This window comes from Canis lupus, chromosome 1 (assembly GCF_011100685.1).
Source record: "Canis lupus familiaris isolate Mischka breed German Shepherd chromosome 1, alternate assembly UU_Cfam_GSD_1.0, whole genome shotgun sequence".
Lineage (NCBI taxonomy): Eukaryota > Metazoa > Chordata > Mammalia > Carnivora > Canidae > Canis > Canis lupus.
In genome coordinates this window covers 14,629,306-14,645,014 of record NC_049222.1, presented here as the reverse complement: position 1 = coordinate 14,645,014, position 15,709 = coordinate 14,629,306, and the positions used below count along the sequence as shown (strand labels likewise).

Genomic DNA, 15,709 nt, shown 5'->3' with positions numbered 1-15,709 from the left:
TTTCTGGTAGGTAACATAGTTCAGTCTTGTTTTTTGATTTACTCTAACAGTCTCTTTTGACTGGTACATCTATATCAATGAGATCCAAAGTACTGATACAGTTGAATTAATATCTACCATATTTGTTATTGTTTTCTATATGTCGCTCTTGTTCTTTGTCCATATTTTTGTCTTCTACTCTTTTTTCTTCTTTTTGTTGTTTTAATTAATACTTTTATGATTCCAGGATGCCTGGGTGGCTCAGTGGTTGAGCCTTCAGCTCTGTGATCCTGGGGTCCTGAGATTGAGTCCCACATCATGCTCCCCACAGGGAGCCTGTTCCTCCCTCTGCCCATGTCTCTGCCCCTCTCTGTGTGTCTCTCATGAATAAATTTATAAAATCTTTTTAAAAACATAATTTTATGATTCCATTTTCTTTTTTTTATTCCATTTTCTTTCTTAGCATATCTATTTTACTTCTTTTTTACTTTTTTTTAAAATCAGATTTCTAATATATATTTATAGCTAACCCAAGTCCACTCTCACACAGCACTAGAATGCTTCAAAGATAGTGTAAATACCTTATAATAACAAAATAATCCTAAGTCCTTTCATTCCTTGTATTATTTACTGTCATTCATTTCACTTATATATAAGCATATATATAATATATACATAAGCATATATAAATCAAACACATTGTTGATATGTTTTGAAAAAACTGTTACCTGTTAGAGTAAGAAAAGTAAAAGCTTTTATTTTACCTTCATTTACTCTTTCTTCAGTTGCTCTTCCTTTCTTTATATAAATCTGAATTTCTGGCCAATATTTTCCTTCTCTCTGTTAATATTTCTTGTAAGGCAAGTCTGCTGGCAACAAATACATTCAATTTTTGTTTATCTGCGAAAGCCTTTATTTCTCCTTCACTTTTGAAGAGTAATGTCAAAGGTTACAGAATAAGTTAGTTATTTCTTTCAACACTTTTTGTTTCTGACTCTGCTCTTACTTTGCTCTTACTTATTCTGCTATTCCCATATGCATATGTTACACATTTTGTAGTTGTCCCACAGTTTTGGATATTCTGTTCTGAGTTATTGTTTTAGAGGGTTTTTTTTCCCCCAGTGTTTTCTGTTTGCTTTTCATTTCTGGAAGTTTCTACTGAGAAATCATTAAGTTCAAAGATTCTTTCCTCAGTCATGTCCAATCTATTAATAAGCCCATCAAAGGCATTCTTCCTTTCTGTACAGTGTATTTATCACTAGCGTTCCTTTTTGCTTCTTTCTTTGAATTTTCATCCCTCTGCTTACATCCCCTGGCTGTTCTTGCATGTTGTCTACTTTATCCATTAGGGTCTTTAGCATATTTGTCATAATTGTTTTTGAATTCCCAGTCTGATAATTCTAATATCCTTGCCATGCCTGGTTCTGCTGCTTATCCTGTCTCTTCAAATGATATTTTTTGCCTTTTGGTATGCCTTGCATTTTTTTCTTGAGAGCCAGAAATTATGCATTGGGTTAAAGGAACTATTGTAAATAGGACTTTAATAATGTCGCACTGAGGTGTGTGGGAGGTGGCAAATATTCCATAGTCCAATGATTAAGGCCTCCATCTTTAGTGAGCCGGTGCCTCTAGACTGGGAACTTAACAAGCATTTCTCAGTTTTTCTCTCCCCCTTCAGTGGGACAGGCTGGTGAGAGTGGGCTGGAATTGGGGAATTCCCTCCACCATGTTAGTTAGGCTCCGATAATATCCCATCAGATTAGGCTGTGGTTAACTAGTTTCCCCTGAGGGCAGGCCTTGTTAAGAAAAACCAGTACCAGCAGCTCCAGTGGCACAGCTGTTTAGCGCTGCTGCAGCCTGGAGTGTGATCCTGGAGACCTGGGATCGAGTCCCACATCAGGCTCCCTGCATGGAGCCTGCTTCTCCCTCTGCCTATGTCTCTGTTTCTCTCTCTGTCTCTATGAATAAATAAATAAAATACTTAAAAAGAAAAGAAAAACAGAGTACTCTCCATCTCCAAATGGTTTCCTTTTCCTCTCCCTCTGCCAGAAACACAGGAGATTTTTCTCTGATGTTTACTGTGAGAACGTGTTTGAGCTAGAGATAAAACTTACAAAAGTAGGGGGAGCCCTCTACAACTGGGTCCCCCTAGAGTTTTTAACTCAGACTTGGCCACTCTTGAGCCTCCAGCAATTCATCAATTACAGTGCTGGTTTTCCTGCCCCAACACTGATTCACGTGGAGGTTTCTTTTCATAAGTTTCTAACCTGGTAACTTGTGGTTCTCTGTAATTGCCTGTCAGTCTCTCCAGTTTGGGGGGCAGCAGTGTGTTCTATGACCTCACTTCTCCTATGACTTGAGATTTGTTAATTTTTCAGTTTGTTCAGCTTTTCACTTGTTAGGACAGAGTGGCAATTTCCAAATTCCCTGTGTGCAGAACTAGAAATAGGAAGCAGCACAGATCTTTTTTTAAATGCAAAACAAAGAGAAAAGGGTAAAAGTCAAAGGAGGCTGAAAGAGAAAGCAGAGAATGTGTAGAAATATTATTTGAAAAGCAAATGGCTAAGAATTCTCTCAAACTGACAAGAAACATCACGAAGGTCAATGAACCACAAACTAGGATACATTCAAAGAAAACTAAGCCTAGTATGTTATAGTAAACCTTCTGAAAACTAAATACAAAGAGAAAATCTGAAAAAGCAGCAGCTATAAGACTGATAGTTTACTTACCAACAGGAAACAAGAATGACATCTTTAAAATGCTGAAAGAAGGGGCAACTGGCTGGCCAGTTGGTGAAGCACACAACTCTTGAGCTCTGGGTTGTGATCACATTGGGTGTGAAGCCTACTTAAAAAATAAATAGGGTGGCTCAGCAGTTTAGCGCCGCCTTCGGCCCAGGGTGTGATCCTGGAGACCTAGGATCGAGTCCCACGTCGGGTTGTCTGCATGGAGCCTGTTTCTGCCTCTCTCTCTCTCTCTCTCGCTCTCGCTCTCGCTCTCGCTCTCTCTGTCTCTCATGAATGAATAAATAAAATATTTTAAAAATATAATTAATAAATAAATAAATAATAAATTGCTAAAAGAAAAGAACTGCTACTAGAATTCTATACCCAGCAAAAATACCTTTTACAATGAAGGTGAATTAAGACATTTTTTGACAACCCTCACCATGACCTACCAAAAACTCAGAATTCATTATCAGCAGACTCATCCTAAATGAAAAACCATAAGATATTATTCAAGCAACAGAAAATGATCCTACGTGGTACCAATAAAATGGAAAAGTTAAGATGGAAGGACATATTCCTATTGCCAATACAAAGGGGCACCTGGCTCAGTGGGTAAAACATGTGACTCTTGATCCCAGAGTTGTGGGTTCAAGCCCCCCATTGAGTGTGGAGCACTCAACAAAACAAAACAAAAAACTTTATTTAGAAAAGCAGCACAAGAAGAAACAAAATCTCAGTAGTTCTAGATCTATTAAAGAAATTGAACTTGTAATTTCAAACTACGCCACAAAGAAACCCCAATGCCCATATGGCTTCATCAGTGAATCTACCAAATATTTAAGAAAAAAATAATGGCATTCTTATACACTCTTTCAAAGTTCTTCCATATATTCCACAGTCTTGCCCAGCAACATCCTGACACCAAAAATTGACCCAATTCAGAAAGGATAATGACAGGCCAATCTCTTGGATGTGAAAACTCTTAAACTAAATATTAGCAATCTGAGTCCACCAACATGTGAAATAATCCAAATATCCTTCACCAGTAAAATGATGAATAAGGTGTGATGTATTCCACTTTAGAAATTACACAGTAATGAGCTGGATGATTCTCACAAACAATATTGAACAAAAACCATACACAAGATAATACTACAGTACAGACTCTGTTTATATAAAGTCCAAAAGCAGATAAAGTAAATCACTGGTATTATAATCAAATCTATCAAGGATGAGGGGGTAAAGATTAAGGGGGCTTTGGAGGTTCTGGTAATGTTCTACTTCATGATTTGGATTCTGGCTCCATGTATATCTTCATTTTATGACAATTAGCCATGCTGTACATGTTTTGTATGTTCTACTTCAATAAAAGTACTGTTGAAAAAAAAAAAACATTCTGTCTCAATCTTGATGGCAGCATTAATCGTCTATTGTGGCCAGTCTGAACCTGACCAGTCTAAAAATAGAACTGCCATCCATATATAGGATAATACTCATCCTTGTGTTCATATGTAAGGGATACACAGCTACTTTGTCCTTCATATCCTTAAAGTAGAGTTAAGAAGAAGGAAAGTAGAGGAAATATAAATTCTGTTTCCACTTGAAACCATTTCATCTGTAACAGAATCCAAAAAAGTCGTGATAACTACTAGCTGAGAAATTCACTTATTTTAAATACCAAATCTGTAGAGCTAAACAAAAATTCTTGTCTACCAAAGCAAGCAAGATCAGTTTCCATGTATACAGTTCAACATTTCTCACAAATTTTCATGTTGTTTGGGTATCATTACAGGATAGAATTGTGCCTTAATTTATCCCTGAATGAACACTAATTTATCAATGACTTGTTTAAAAGCATCTTATAGGCAAGATGAGAAGAGCAGAAGATAACAGGGTAGGTAATAAAAGTGTTTGTATTTGTCAGTAAGTTTTCACTGAAAGAAATATTTGTAAAGTCCTACATTTACTTAATAACTTTGCTTTTTTAATGTATTCTCTTTAGTTCCTTACCACATTAACAGTAACTATTTTGATATCACCATGTCAAACAAGATCCTGTTTTCTGCTGCCTAAACGAAGATTAAAATGTTACCTTAAGAGTAAAATATTACATTAAAATGTAATATAAGACTTAAAAGCCATCCACTAGAAACAAAAAATGATAGCTACATTTTTATGTTACCTTTTCAATTCTAAAAACCAAAAAGTTCATGCAGAAGTGGGAGGTAGTGGGGATTTCCAGGGTGAGATGCACACTATCCATATAAAAGTTTTCAAATAAACCTATGATTCCTGCATTTGCATAATGTACTGTGTTTTCCCTTAGTACAAGTAAGTACAACTCATTGTCTGCTGATTACTTTTTAAAATCAGAAACATTTAACTTTACTAAATATTAAAATATCTTTTGCTTAAAATATAATTTTACATTTATTACATGTAACCAATATTTAATTGTACATGTGCTGGTAAATGTGAGGTTTCTTAAATCATAAGTTCTGTAAATAATGAATAACCTCTTAACTGTAATGTATGCATCCTTCACTGAAGAGATAAAAACAGTATTTGGAATAACTTCCATGTTCCTGGTATCATAATGCTGTTTTTATAGGAAAGATGACATCCTCAAGCCCATTTTAATGGATTTCATTAAATAGTATTCTACATTAATATTTATAAAATGTTTGAATTATGTGAGTGATAATTCTGTAAATATAGAAATAGAGTATTCAAAGAGTAGTGTTTTTTTTTTTTAATTAAGCTCTCTCTCTCTCTTTTTTTTTTTTTTTTTTGCTCGTAGATTTAATGTGTTAACATGGGCATTCTATTGTTCAAGTGCTTCCAAAACTAGCACACTCACCTCTGGGGCTTTCCAAGCAGAAGTTTAAGTCCTTTAATCTTTTTTGAGAAAAGTAGGGGGTAATGTTGGAAATGTGCCAGGAGCAAGCCTTGGTATTTCTCATGAAGTGCCACAGTGAAAGTACCCTCTCCACAAGTCAGTTCCTTGTAGTAAAATCCTAATCTCATCTGGCTTTCACATCATTACTTTTTCTAGAAAGCCTGTCACCACATTCCAGACACCAATAGTCCAGATAACTAAGTAAAGTTGTTAATTTCTCCTTTCACTTCTGCAACTCACCTGATTTTTAAAATCTGATGCTTAGTGAGACAGTATAATACTCCGGAGCCAGAAAGGCAAGGTTTGAATCCCAGTTCTCCCACTATTGGCAAGTGACCCTAAAGCAAGTTATTAACCACTCTGTGCCATCTGTAAAATGAGACTAATAATATTCCTTAAAAGGCTCTTGCAAGGATGACATAAATTTGCATGCTTAAGTATGCTATTATTGTCTTTCTAGAAAATTCTTTCACATATATAAATAAAATCATGTTTATGATTGTTTACAAACATGGGATGATATTACTCTGTAACTTGCTTCTTTTACTTAGTATATAATAGACATCTTTCCAAAACCACTTAATTTTCTTAAACAGCTGCATTATATTCTATACTACCAGATACTAGAATTTTTTCTACCATTCCTCCATTAACACATTTTTCAGGGCTCCTAAGTGGCTTATCAGTTAAGCATCTGCCTTCAGCTCAGGTCATGCATGATTCAGGGTCTAGGGATTGAGCCCCATGTCAGGCTCCTTGCCCAGAGGGGAGTCTGCTTCTCCCTCTGCCTCTCCCCCTGCTCATGCTCTCTTTCTCTCAAATAAATAAAATCTTTAAAAAAAAAAAACAAAACACATTTTTCTTCTTTTGTGATTTTACAAAAATGCTAAGGTAAATAAACACCCTTGTATGTCTCTATGTTTTGCTATATTAGAGTCCAAGACATGGAATTGCTGTTTCAAAGGATATTTGCACTTTTAATTTTTTTTATATCAACATTACCAGAGTGCTTTCCAAAAGCACAAAGGTAGCTGGGCAGGCTGCACAGTAGGGCTTGTTTACAAAGCCAAACAAGCAGTATGACTATAATGACACAAAGCTGGAGGGGGAGGGGGATGGAAGTATGCTGCTGTAGGTCCTTACACTATACATGAATGGGAGAACCGTATCCTGAAGGTGGACTGTGATAAGTTACAGATGCATATTATAAACCCAGAGCTAAAAACAAACAAACAAACCAGGTATATGAATTAAGCTAACAGTGGAGAGAAAATGGAATCCTAAAAAATACTCAATCCAAAAGAAGATGAAAATTTTGGAACAAACGGAAAACAAATAACAAGATAGTAGACAAATAACAAGATAGTAGATATGAAATTTCAACCATCTCTATAATCACATTAAATGTGAATGGTCTGAAAATTCCAGCCGAAAGGTAGAGACTGTCAAAATGGATAAAATGAAAAAGCAAGATCCAATTATATGCTGTCACTTTAAATAGATATAAATTTAAATTGAGGGTCCAGGACCCAGGGATGTGCCAGAGGGGGAGAGTCTGCACTCCCGAGGCTCTGGCCACGGCTTCCTTTACCTGGCGCCTTTTCTCACCTGGCCTTTGCCTACCTGACGCACCTCCCAAAACCACTGAAGAAACAGGGCAGCTGCTTTACCTTTCTTCTCCCTCCAATTGCCATCTCCATCTTCTTCCTCACCCTCCCAGCCCTTCTGTGATCCCAGGATGTGTCCTCCCCTTCCTAAATCTGACTCCTTCTGAGGAGTTTGTTTTGAACCTTTGAACATACCAATCAGCATCACACACCCTCAGCCCAAGGCTACCACATGGGACCAGGGTGCTAGGGGCTCGGAGGTGGGGTGGCACAGGCCTCGGGTCCAGCGTCCACCCTTTGGCCACTTCGTGGAGAGTGCACAGTAGAGAGGGAGTGGGGTATATTGGGTCCCTCCAGGCTGTCTCTCACAACTTCTGCCTCGGAATCCTTGGTAGTCTGTCAGTGGGAGATCCTTGTCACCATTCTCTTGCCTCCTCCAGCCCTGAAGAGCCCTGCAAGTCTCAGGCATCTCCAGCCAAGGTGGCCAGGCTGGTGTGCAGATGGGCGATGACTGCTAGGAACTCCATTGCATGGAACAGGTGTCCAGCCTGATGGCCAGATGCCAAGTGACACCTGGGGGAGGAGATGACTCCTTCAGGTGTTGGCAAGTATGGGCCAACAGCAGTGTTTGTACACTTGGAACCCAGCATCATTGGTGAAGTTTGCACCAGCACCTACGCCCAGCTCTTGCATCCCAGGCAAGGAAGATACTACCAATAACTATGGCGCAAGGCACTACACCATTGGCAAGGAGATCACTGATCTCACCTTGGACCAAATTCATGGACAAGGGCACAAATTATCAGGGCTTCTTGATTGTCCACAACTTTGGTAGAGGTACTGGTTCCGAGTTCAACTCCCTGCTGATGGAACGTCTCTGTCAATTATGGCAAGAAGTCCAAGCTAAAGTTCACTATTTACCCAGCCCCCCGGTTCCCACAGCTGTAGTTGGGCCCTACAACTCCATCCTCACCACCCACAGCACCTGGAGCACTCAGTTGCACCTTCATGGTAGAAACATCCCATCTATGACATCTATTGTGGAAACCTCAATTTCGAACGCGCAACCTACCCTAATCTACCTAAATAGGTTGATAAGTCGAATTGTGTCTTCCATCACTGCTTCCCTCAGATTTGATGGAGTCCTGAATGTTGATTTGACAGAATTTTAGACCAATCCAGTATCCTTGTTCTGGCATTTACTTCTCTCTGGCCACTTATGCCCATTATCTCTTCTGAGAAAGCTGACCACGAACAGCTTACTGTAGCAGAAACCACCGATGCAGGCTGTGAGCCAGCCAACCAGATGGTGAAATGTGCCCCCTGCGGCAGTAAATACATGGCATGCTGCCTGTTGTGCTATGGCAACAGGAGTCTCAGAGATGGTCAACATTGGTCAACATTGCCATTGCCACCATCAAGACCAAGTGTGCCAATTTGTGGACTAGCGCCACACTGGCTTCAAAGTTGGCATTAATTACCAGCCTCCCACTTTGGTACCTGGTAGCGATCTGGCTACTGTACAGTGAGCTGTGTGCATGCTGAGCAACATCACAGCCATTGCGGAGGCCTGGGCCTGACTGGACCACAAGGCTGATGTGATGTACGGCAAGCACGCCTTTGTTCACTGGTGTGTGGATGAGGGCATGGCCGAAGAGATTTTTCTGGGGCCCATGAGGACATGGCTGCCCTTGCAAAGGATTATGAGGAGGTTGGAGCAAGTGGTGCTCAGAGAGAGGATGAGGGTCTGCTGCAGTGTTACACTCTGTTGTCTTGGGACTGTCCTATTTCCATTGTCCTGTGAAGCTGTCCATTGTGGTCCTAACTTGTCAAAAAAAGTGATGTTTCTTTTTTAATTATGATTATCAAGGGGATTATTAAATCATTTCTTGATTACACATGATAATGGATGATACACAAGCTTTAATCCCATCTATAATTTTATCTGATGCCGTAATTCAATTTAGATACATCGCATAGCATGTGCCAACAATTATATTCATAACCAAATAAACTCCATGACTTTGCTTGGGTGACCCTTTTAATGGTAAACTACAGGACCCAACACAACTACACCAAGGTTTGTGGACACAATGGCTTCTGGGCCCAAGCAGGTTGCAAGTAAATTTCTAATAGAGCCTGGCATCTCCAGAGGAAGCTAACTCACACTGTTGGAGTTTACCAAGATGACTTCAAGTGGACCAACTTTACACAGCACATTTTTTAAAAGATACATGTACTCAGTGTCATGATTCAACTATTATATTTAGCAATTAACAGCATGGGTGCAAAAAAGAATCTACCTAAAGCCGTTTGTTGCAATGCTTTACATTTTCCATGGAACAGAAACTCAACCTGTTGTACAATTACTCACAAATACAGTCCTCGAGTTTGTGGCCCATACACATGAGTATCGTCTAAAACATGTCTTCTTTGTAGCAGGTCGGCCCTGCCTCCACTGTTCTTGGCTGAATTCACAAACCTGTTATAATCTGTATGTAGCCTCCCATCACCTCTCTGGCTCTCCTCTCCTGCTAAGCTTTGCTTCCTGGCAGTAATGAAAACCCCTGCCACTTCCATAGCTGCTGCTGCTGCTGCTGGAACCACCATAGCCACCTTGGTTTCGTGGTTTGGCAAAGTATTGGCCTCTACCGCCATAGAGGCCAGAGCTCCTACCTCCGTAATTTCCTCCTTTCAAGGGTCCAAAATTTGAAGACTGATTGTTGTAATTGCCAAAAGGATGCCTTCTGCCACTTCCAAAATTGCTTCCAAGATCACCAAATCCATTATGGCCATTCCCACTGCCACCATATCTGCCACCACCTCAACTGCCACCAAAGCCACCTCACCCACTGAAGTTCCCTCCATGACCAACGTTGTCATCTCCACCAAACCACCAAAGTTTCCAGAACCACTTCCACCTCTTTGGCTGGATGAAGCACTAGCCACCTCTTGCTTAGATATGGCTTTCCTTACTTCACAGTTGTGCCATTCACAGTATGGGGTTTGTGAATGACAATCTGGTCTATAGAGTCACGGTCATCAAATGTTACAAAGCAAAGCCTCTCTTCCTGCCACCGCCTCAGTCATGATTTCAATCACTTCAAGTTTCCCTTACTGGTCAAAATAATCTCTTAGCTGGTGTTCTTCAGTGTCTTCTTTAATGCCACCAAAAAAAAATCTTTTTACAGTTAGGTGGGCACCAGGGCTTTAAGAATCTTCTCTTGAGACCACCTTCCTTTGGTTGCACAACTCTTCCACTCTCCTGTGTGGCCTTGCTCGTGTGGCTGCATCCACTTCTACCACAGTGGCATACCTGACCAACAACCCAAAGCTTCTGGAGCACTTGGGGTTTGGATCTCTCATGACCACATGGTCTGTAAGCATTCCCCATTGCTCAGAATGGCTTCTCAGACTCTCATCCATTGTTTCAAAGCTAAACCTGCCATGAAGAGCTCCCACAGCTGTGCAGGCTGTCCGGGAGACTCTGACTGAGGCATGATGTCAGTGGGAGAGGAGACTTTAATAATGCTTTAATAATAATTATATATATGTATATATATATATATATCTATTCTAAATGAAAGAAAAAAAAAAGAATGAGACATCCCATGTAAATGCTATTCATAGGAAAGGCGAAATGGCTATATAATTAATATCAAAGTAGACTTCAAGGCCCAAAGTTTTATCGTGGATCAAGGAGGACATGTAATAATGATGAAAAGTCAATTCATCAAGAAGACATAATAACCGAGATGTTTATGCCTCTAATCTGAGCTTCAAAAACATGGTGGGGGTGGGGTAGAGATTGAGAACCAAAGGAAAAAATAAACCCACAGTTGTTGTAAATTTCCAGTTTTCTCAGAACAAGTAGACAGAAGGATATTTCAAAAGATTCGATCTAATTGACGTTTGAAACCCACTTCAGGGCAGCCCGGGTGGCTCAGAGGTTTAGCGCCTGCCTTCGGCCCACGGCGTGATCCTGGGGTCTTGTGATCGAGTCCCATGTCGGGTTCCCTGCATGGAGCCTACCTCTCCCTCCGCCTGTGTCTCTGCCTCTCTCTCTCTCACACACATAAATAAATAAATAAATAAATAAATAAATAAATAAATAAATAAATAAACAAACAAACAAACAAACAAATAAATCTAAAAAAAACCAAAAACACTTCACTCCAACGGTGGAAGATCATATGGAATATTCAGTAGGATACACCATGCCCTGGGCCAAAGGTAAGGCAAGTAGATAGTTCTGGCTCTCAAGAAACTTGAAACAGAACTTTCTGACATCGGACAAGTATTTTCCCTCAAAAGTTATCTGTTCAAAGGAGCGGGTGTATGTGTGCGTCCAGCATCGGCCTAGAATGTGGGGAAAGATAGTCTCCTAAGCGAGGAATAGCAGCGGCCAGAGCAGCAGGTGCAGTGCGCCGGGCAGGGGCGGCCTCTACATCAGGAGACGGACGCGGGAGGCCGGCGGCCCGGAGGGGGCAGGGACGCGGACGGGGTGGCGGCCGGCGGCCGGGGGGTGGGGGGCAGGGACGGAGACGGGGTGGGGCAGGGACGGAGACGGGGTGGCGGCCGGCGGCCCGGAGGGGGCAGGGACGGGGACGGGGACGGGGACGGGGACGGGGTGGCGGCCCGGAGGGGGCAGGGACGGGGATGGGGACGGGGTGGCGGCCAGAGGCGTGGAGAGGACAGGGACAGGGACGGGGACGGGGACGGGGACGGGGTGGCGGCCGGGGGGACGGGCAGGGACGGGGACGGGGTGGCGGCCAGAGGCGTGGAGAGGACAGGGACGGGGACGGGGACGGGGACGGGGACGGGGTGGCCGGCGGCCGCAGGGGTCCCGGAGGAGAGGCGAGCCGGGCGCGCTGCGGGCGGGAAACGTTGGGAGGAGGAGTGCAGGAAGCGTGCAGCGCGGTGCGTCGTGGTGCCCTTCGCCCAGTGGTCCCCGAAATCCCCAACGAAGATCCTCTTCTGGTTCATCCCCGGGAGGAGGGCGGGGGCGTCCACCCTTGCCGGGCGGGCCGGCTCCAGCAGCGCGCGGGCTCCGGGCGGCCCGGGACGGAGGGGGCCGCACAGCGGTCGGTGCCCGCGAGCGTGAGCCGTCGGGCCCCGGCGCCGGCCGAGAGCCCGGGGTGGGGAGCTGCGGGCTGGGGCGGAGCCACGCAGCCCGGGACCGAGGGCGCGCGCCCCGCGCTCGGGCACCACCTGGCGGGCGCGGCCGGGTCGGGCCGGAGGGGGCGCTGCGCGGGGGGGGCGGGGCCGGGGCGGGGCCGGGGCGGGGCCGAGGCGAGGGCGGGGCCGGGACCCCGAGGTCCCAGACGGCGGCTCAGCCCGGGCCGCAGAGGCCGCAGAGCGCGGCGCCCGCCCGCCCGCCCCCGCGCCATGGCCCCGCGCGCCCGGCGGCGCCGCCCGCTGCCCGCGCTGCTGACGCTGTGCGCGCTGCTCTGCCCGCTGCAGGTAAGCGCCCCCCGCCCCCCGCTGCCCGCCCGCCTCCTCGGGAGCTCGCGGAGGGACCCGCACGGAGGAGCGGAGGCGGGTCCGCGGCTCGGACGGTGCAGGCGGTTGGGGCCGGGAGCGGGCTCCCCACGACCCCGGGGGCGGGCTCTGAGGCCGGGCTGCCCCCCGCCTGCGACCCGAGCCGGCGCTCGCGAGTCCGCGCCCGGGCCGGCGTCCAGAGCCCCTCGGGGGCCTGGGCCGACGGGGTTAGGGCCACGGCTTGCCCCTGGAAACACTGATGCCTGCGGACGGAGCGCTGTTTGCAGGGGAGCAACCACGGCGCAGGGGTGCTGCAGGCGGGCGCGGAGCCCGAATCTCAGGCCGCCCGGCCCCGGGGCTGGGGCTGGGGCTGGGGCGGGTCGGGACGGGTCGGGGTGGCAGCGTGCGCCCGGGGCCCGGCCCTTCCTCCCGGCCGGCCCTCCGGGGGCTCCCCGGGCCGGGATGCACCTGGGGCTCCCCGCGGGCCCCCGCCCCTGCCCGGGGAGCGCTGCGTGACCTCAGGGCGCCCGAAGACCGACGTCCTCTCGATCCTTGCTGCCGTCGGGTTTTCTCAGGGATTCCTGTACCACCAGCGACGCAGGCTGGCCTGGGTTTCCTGTGCTCGGGGGAGAGCTGCAGGCAGCAAACCCGGACCGCGGGCGCCCCGAAGGCCTCGTGCGCTTGCAAGTTCCTCAGAGGGAAGAGTACGTGGTGGCGGTTTTCTCGGTCTGGGCAGTTTCAGATTTCCCTTGTGTGTCACAGGCCGAGGCTGCTGTCCTGGGCTGCACAGAATGGCCCAGAAGCCCGGGAAGACGGTGGAGCTGGTGCAGCTGTGTTGGGGGGGACAGAAGTGTGGGGGCCGCGCAGCCCACCTAGCGTCAACTCCTTGACGAAGATAACAGGAATGAGCTGTAGGCTGGAGCAGGAGACTCTCCTGAAGAAGCTTCATTCCATTCGGTTCCCTCGAGTGTGGGTTTCCTAGCGTGGTTGAGGGAAAAGAAGGCGGAAGAACTTCACGGAATATTTCATTCCGAGCACGCGGGGGTGTTGCTTAATGAGGGGCTGGGCAGGTGGGACAGGGTGCCAGCGCACTAAACTACAAGCCGGGGCTCCAGGGAACGGTCAGGCCGCCCGAGGAAAACCGACCCGCTCTGCAGTTCCAAGAAAGCATCTCACGCTGCTGTTGCCAACACTATATGCACCCACGTATTCTTGGCACGCACTAGGTTCTAATACTAACAGCAAGTGCCACCAAAACAGGTTTATTTTTCAGAGAGAGCTTCCAGCGAGGGCTGTTTCCCCTCCCTTTCCCTTTTGGCCACTCCAGTTATATGCACTTTTGAATCATAACCTAAACAGGAAACAAATGATACTGTGACAGTTCTAATCAAAGGGTAGAATGTTCGTGTCCAGTGGGAGCCCGTGGAAATCCATTCATTCTGAAAGGTGGAGCCTGGTGCTGTAGCCGCGGCAGGTGATACTGTGGTAGCTGCAGGTGTCATTACGGCTTCTTTGGCCTACCTCTTCTCCTCATTCAAAACAACAACAACAACAACAACAACAACAACAACAACAATCGCATTGGCAGTCCATTGGTGTTACTCGGCCAAGGCTTGAAGCACTGCTTAGTGAGAGGCAGTGGGTATTGGCTTTTGTAAAATCGCTGGCCAAACCAGCTTCTAGAAAGTGCTTTATCTGCGAGTATTGTATTTTGCGTTTCATTTACATACTGGTGAATAGATTGAAGTGTCCCTGGAAGGCTGTGAGTTTTGCCTTTTAAATCATTTCTGTGATTAGATCTCTGTCTGCCTGTATCTGTGAGGGAATTTGTTTTCAGACATAAGAAGAGTATTTGCCCACAGATAAAGAACATTTTATGTTTTTTTATGTTGATAGTTCTGCTGTTTATTCCAAGTAAGAAAATCTAGAAGCTCGCTGTTTTCGTTAAGGTAATTGATGAGATGTAGCCACGGTTGTCTCCGGTTTTTCAAGACCTGAGGGCAGATTCATTGAGACCCAGGCCAATAAACATTTATGGTCTATGACACAGTGCTAGTGAGAAACAGGACGGAGGCGACTGTGTCTTCACAGGCCACAGTCTAGTTGGAGGACTAGATGGGTGAACCTGTAATAATAATAAAGCAGCATGTGATGACGGGAAGGGGGGCAGCTGGTGCAGAGGGAAGGAAGTAATGAGTACAGCTAGAGCAATCAGGGTGGACTTCTGGAGGAAGAGGCTTTTTCTGAACTTTGCAGCAGGGGTAAGAAATCAAGGGTCAGAGAGGGACTGATTCCAAGAGGCTGTTGGGGAAAGAAAGCTTTCTAGTCAGAGGGTGGTGTGAGTGGTTCAGACCTAAAGGCATCTTGGAAAAACAACTCCCCCCCCCCCAAAAAAAAAAGAAAAGAAAAACCAAACCCACTTTTTAAAAATGACTTTACAGATGGTAATTCAGGAAAACCCACAACAGACAGGACATTAAACATTTACAGTTTTTGAGATAACGCTTGTATGGCCCTTGCTGAGGGGGTAAGGTAGACTGATCAGAGTCAGATAAGCCACAGGGCCCTGGAAAAGCCTACAGGGAGACCCCACAGAGGAAATCCCCTAGAGTGGAGCTCCAGGCTGTAGGATAGACACCTGCACGCTGTCTTCCTGGCCCCCTCCCATCCTAGAGAGAAGACCTGGCTATATGTTAATACCGTGTTTAGAGAACCACAGACATGTACACCCACGGTCCTATTGTCCATTCTGTTGATAACAAGTGTTTCCAATGCCTCCCCTGTTACTTCCTTCCCACTAATTCCCACCCCCCCAAAAAATGACAAATCTGGGATATAAACACATTCTCCGTGTTGATAAGGAAATATGAGCTTGCTTTTTCAGTTATCTACCAGAAATTTTTACACCAGGAAAACTGAAACAATAAAGGTGTATCTTTGAAGGTCAATAAATCAGTGTTTTATGAGGCCATGAAAAGGGGAGTTCCAGACCAGGGCCTCCTTTGCAGAGAGT

The 15,709-nt window shown here is 45.4% G+C and overlaps 1 protein-coding gene and 2 pseudogenes across 1 annotated transcript in view; 2 read left to right on the top strand and 1 right to left on the bottom strand.

The window, feature by feature from the left end:
• Nucleotides 1-4,579: 4,579 nt before the first annotated feature.
• LOC119876020 lies at nucleotides 4,580-9,019 on the top strand (annotated as a pseudogene).
• A 526-nt stretch (nucleotides 9,020-9,545) lies between these two features.
• On the bottom strand, nucleotides 9,546-10,641 carry LOC106558834 (annotated as a pseudogene).
• Nucleotides 10,642-12,603: 1,962 nt separating this feature from the next.
• TNFRSF11A (TNF receptor superfamily member 11a) overlaps nucleotides 12,604-15,709 on the top strand; it is a 54,155-nt gene continuing 51,049 nt past the window's right edge. The window contains exon 1 of the mRNA XM_038529560.1: nucleotides 12,604-12,678. Coding sequence (XP_038385488.1) covers nucleotides 12,604-12,678 — 75 coding nt within the window. The remainder of the gene's footprint in view (nucleotides 12,679-15,709) is intronic.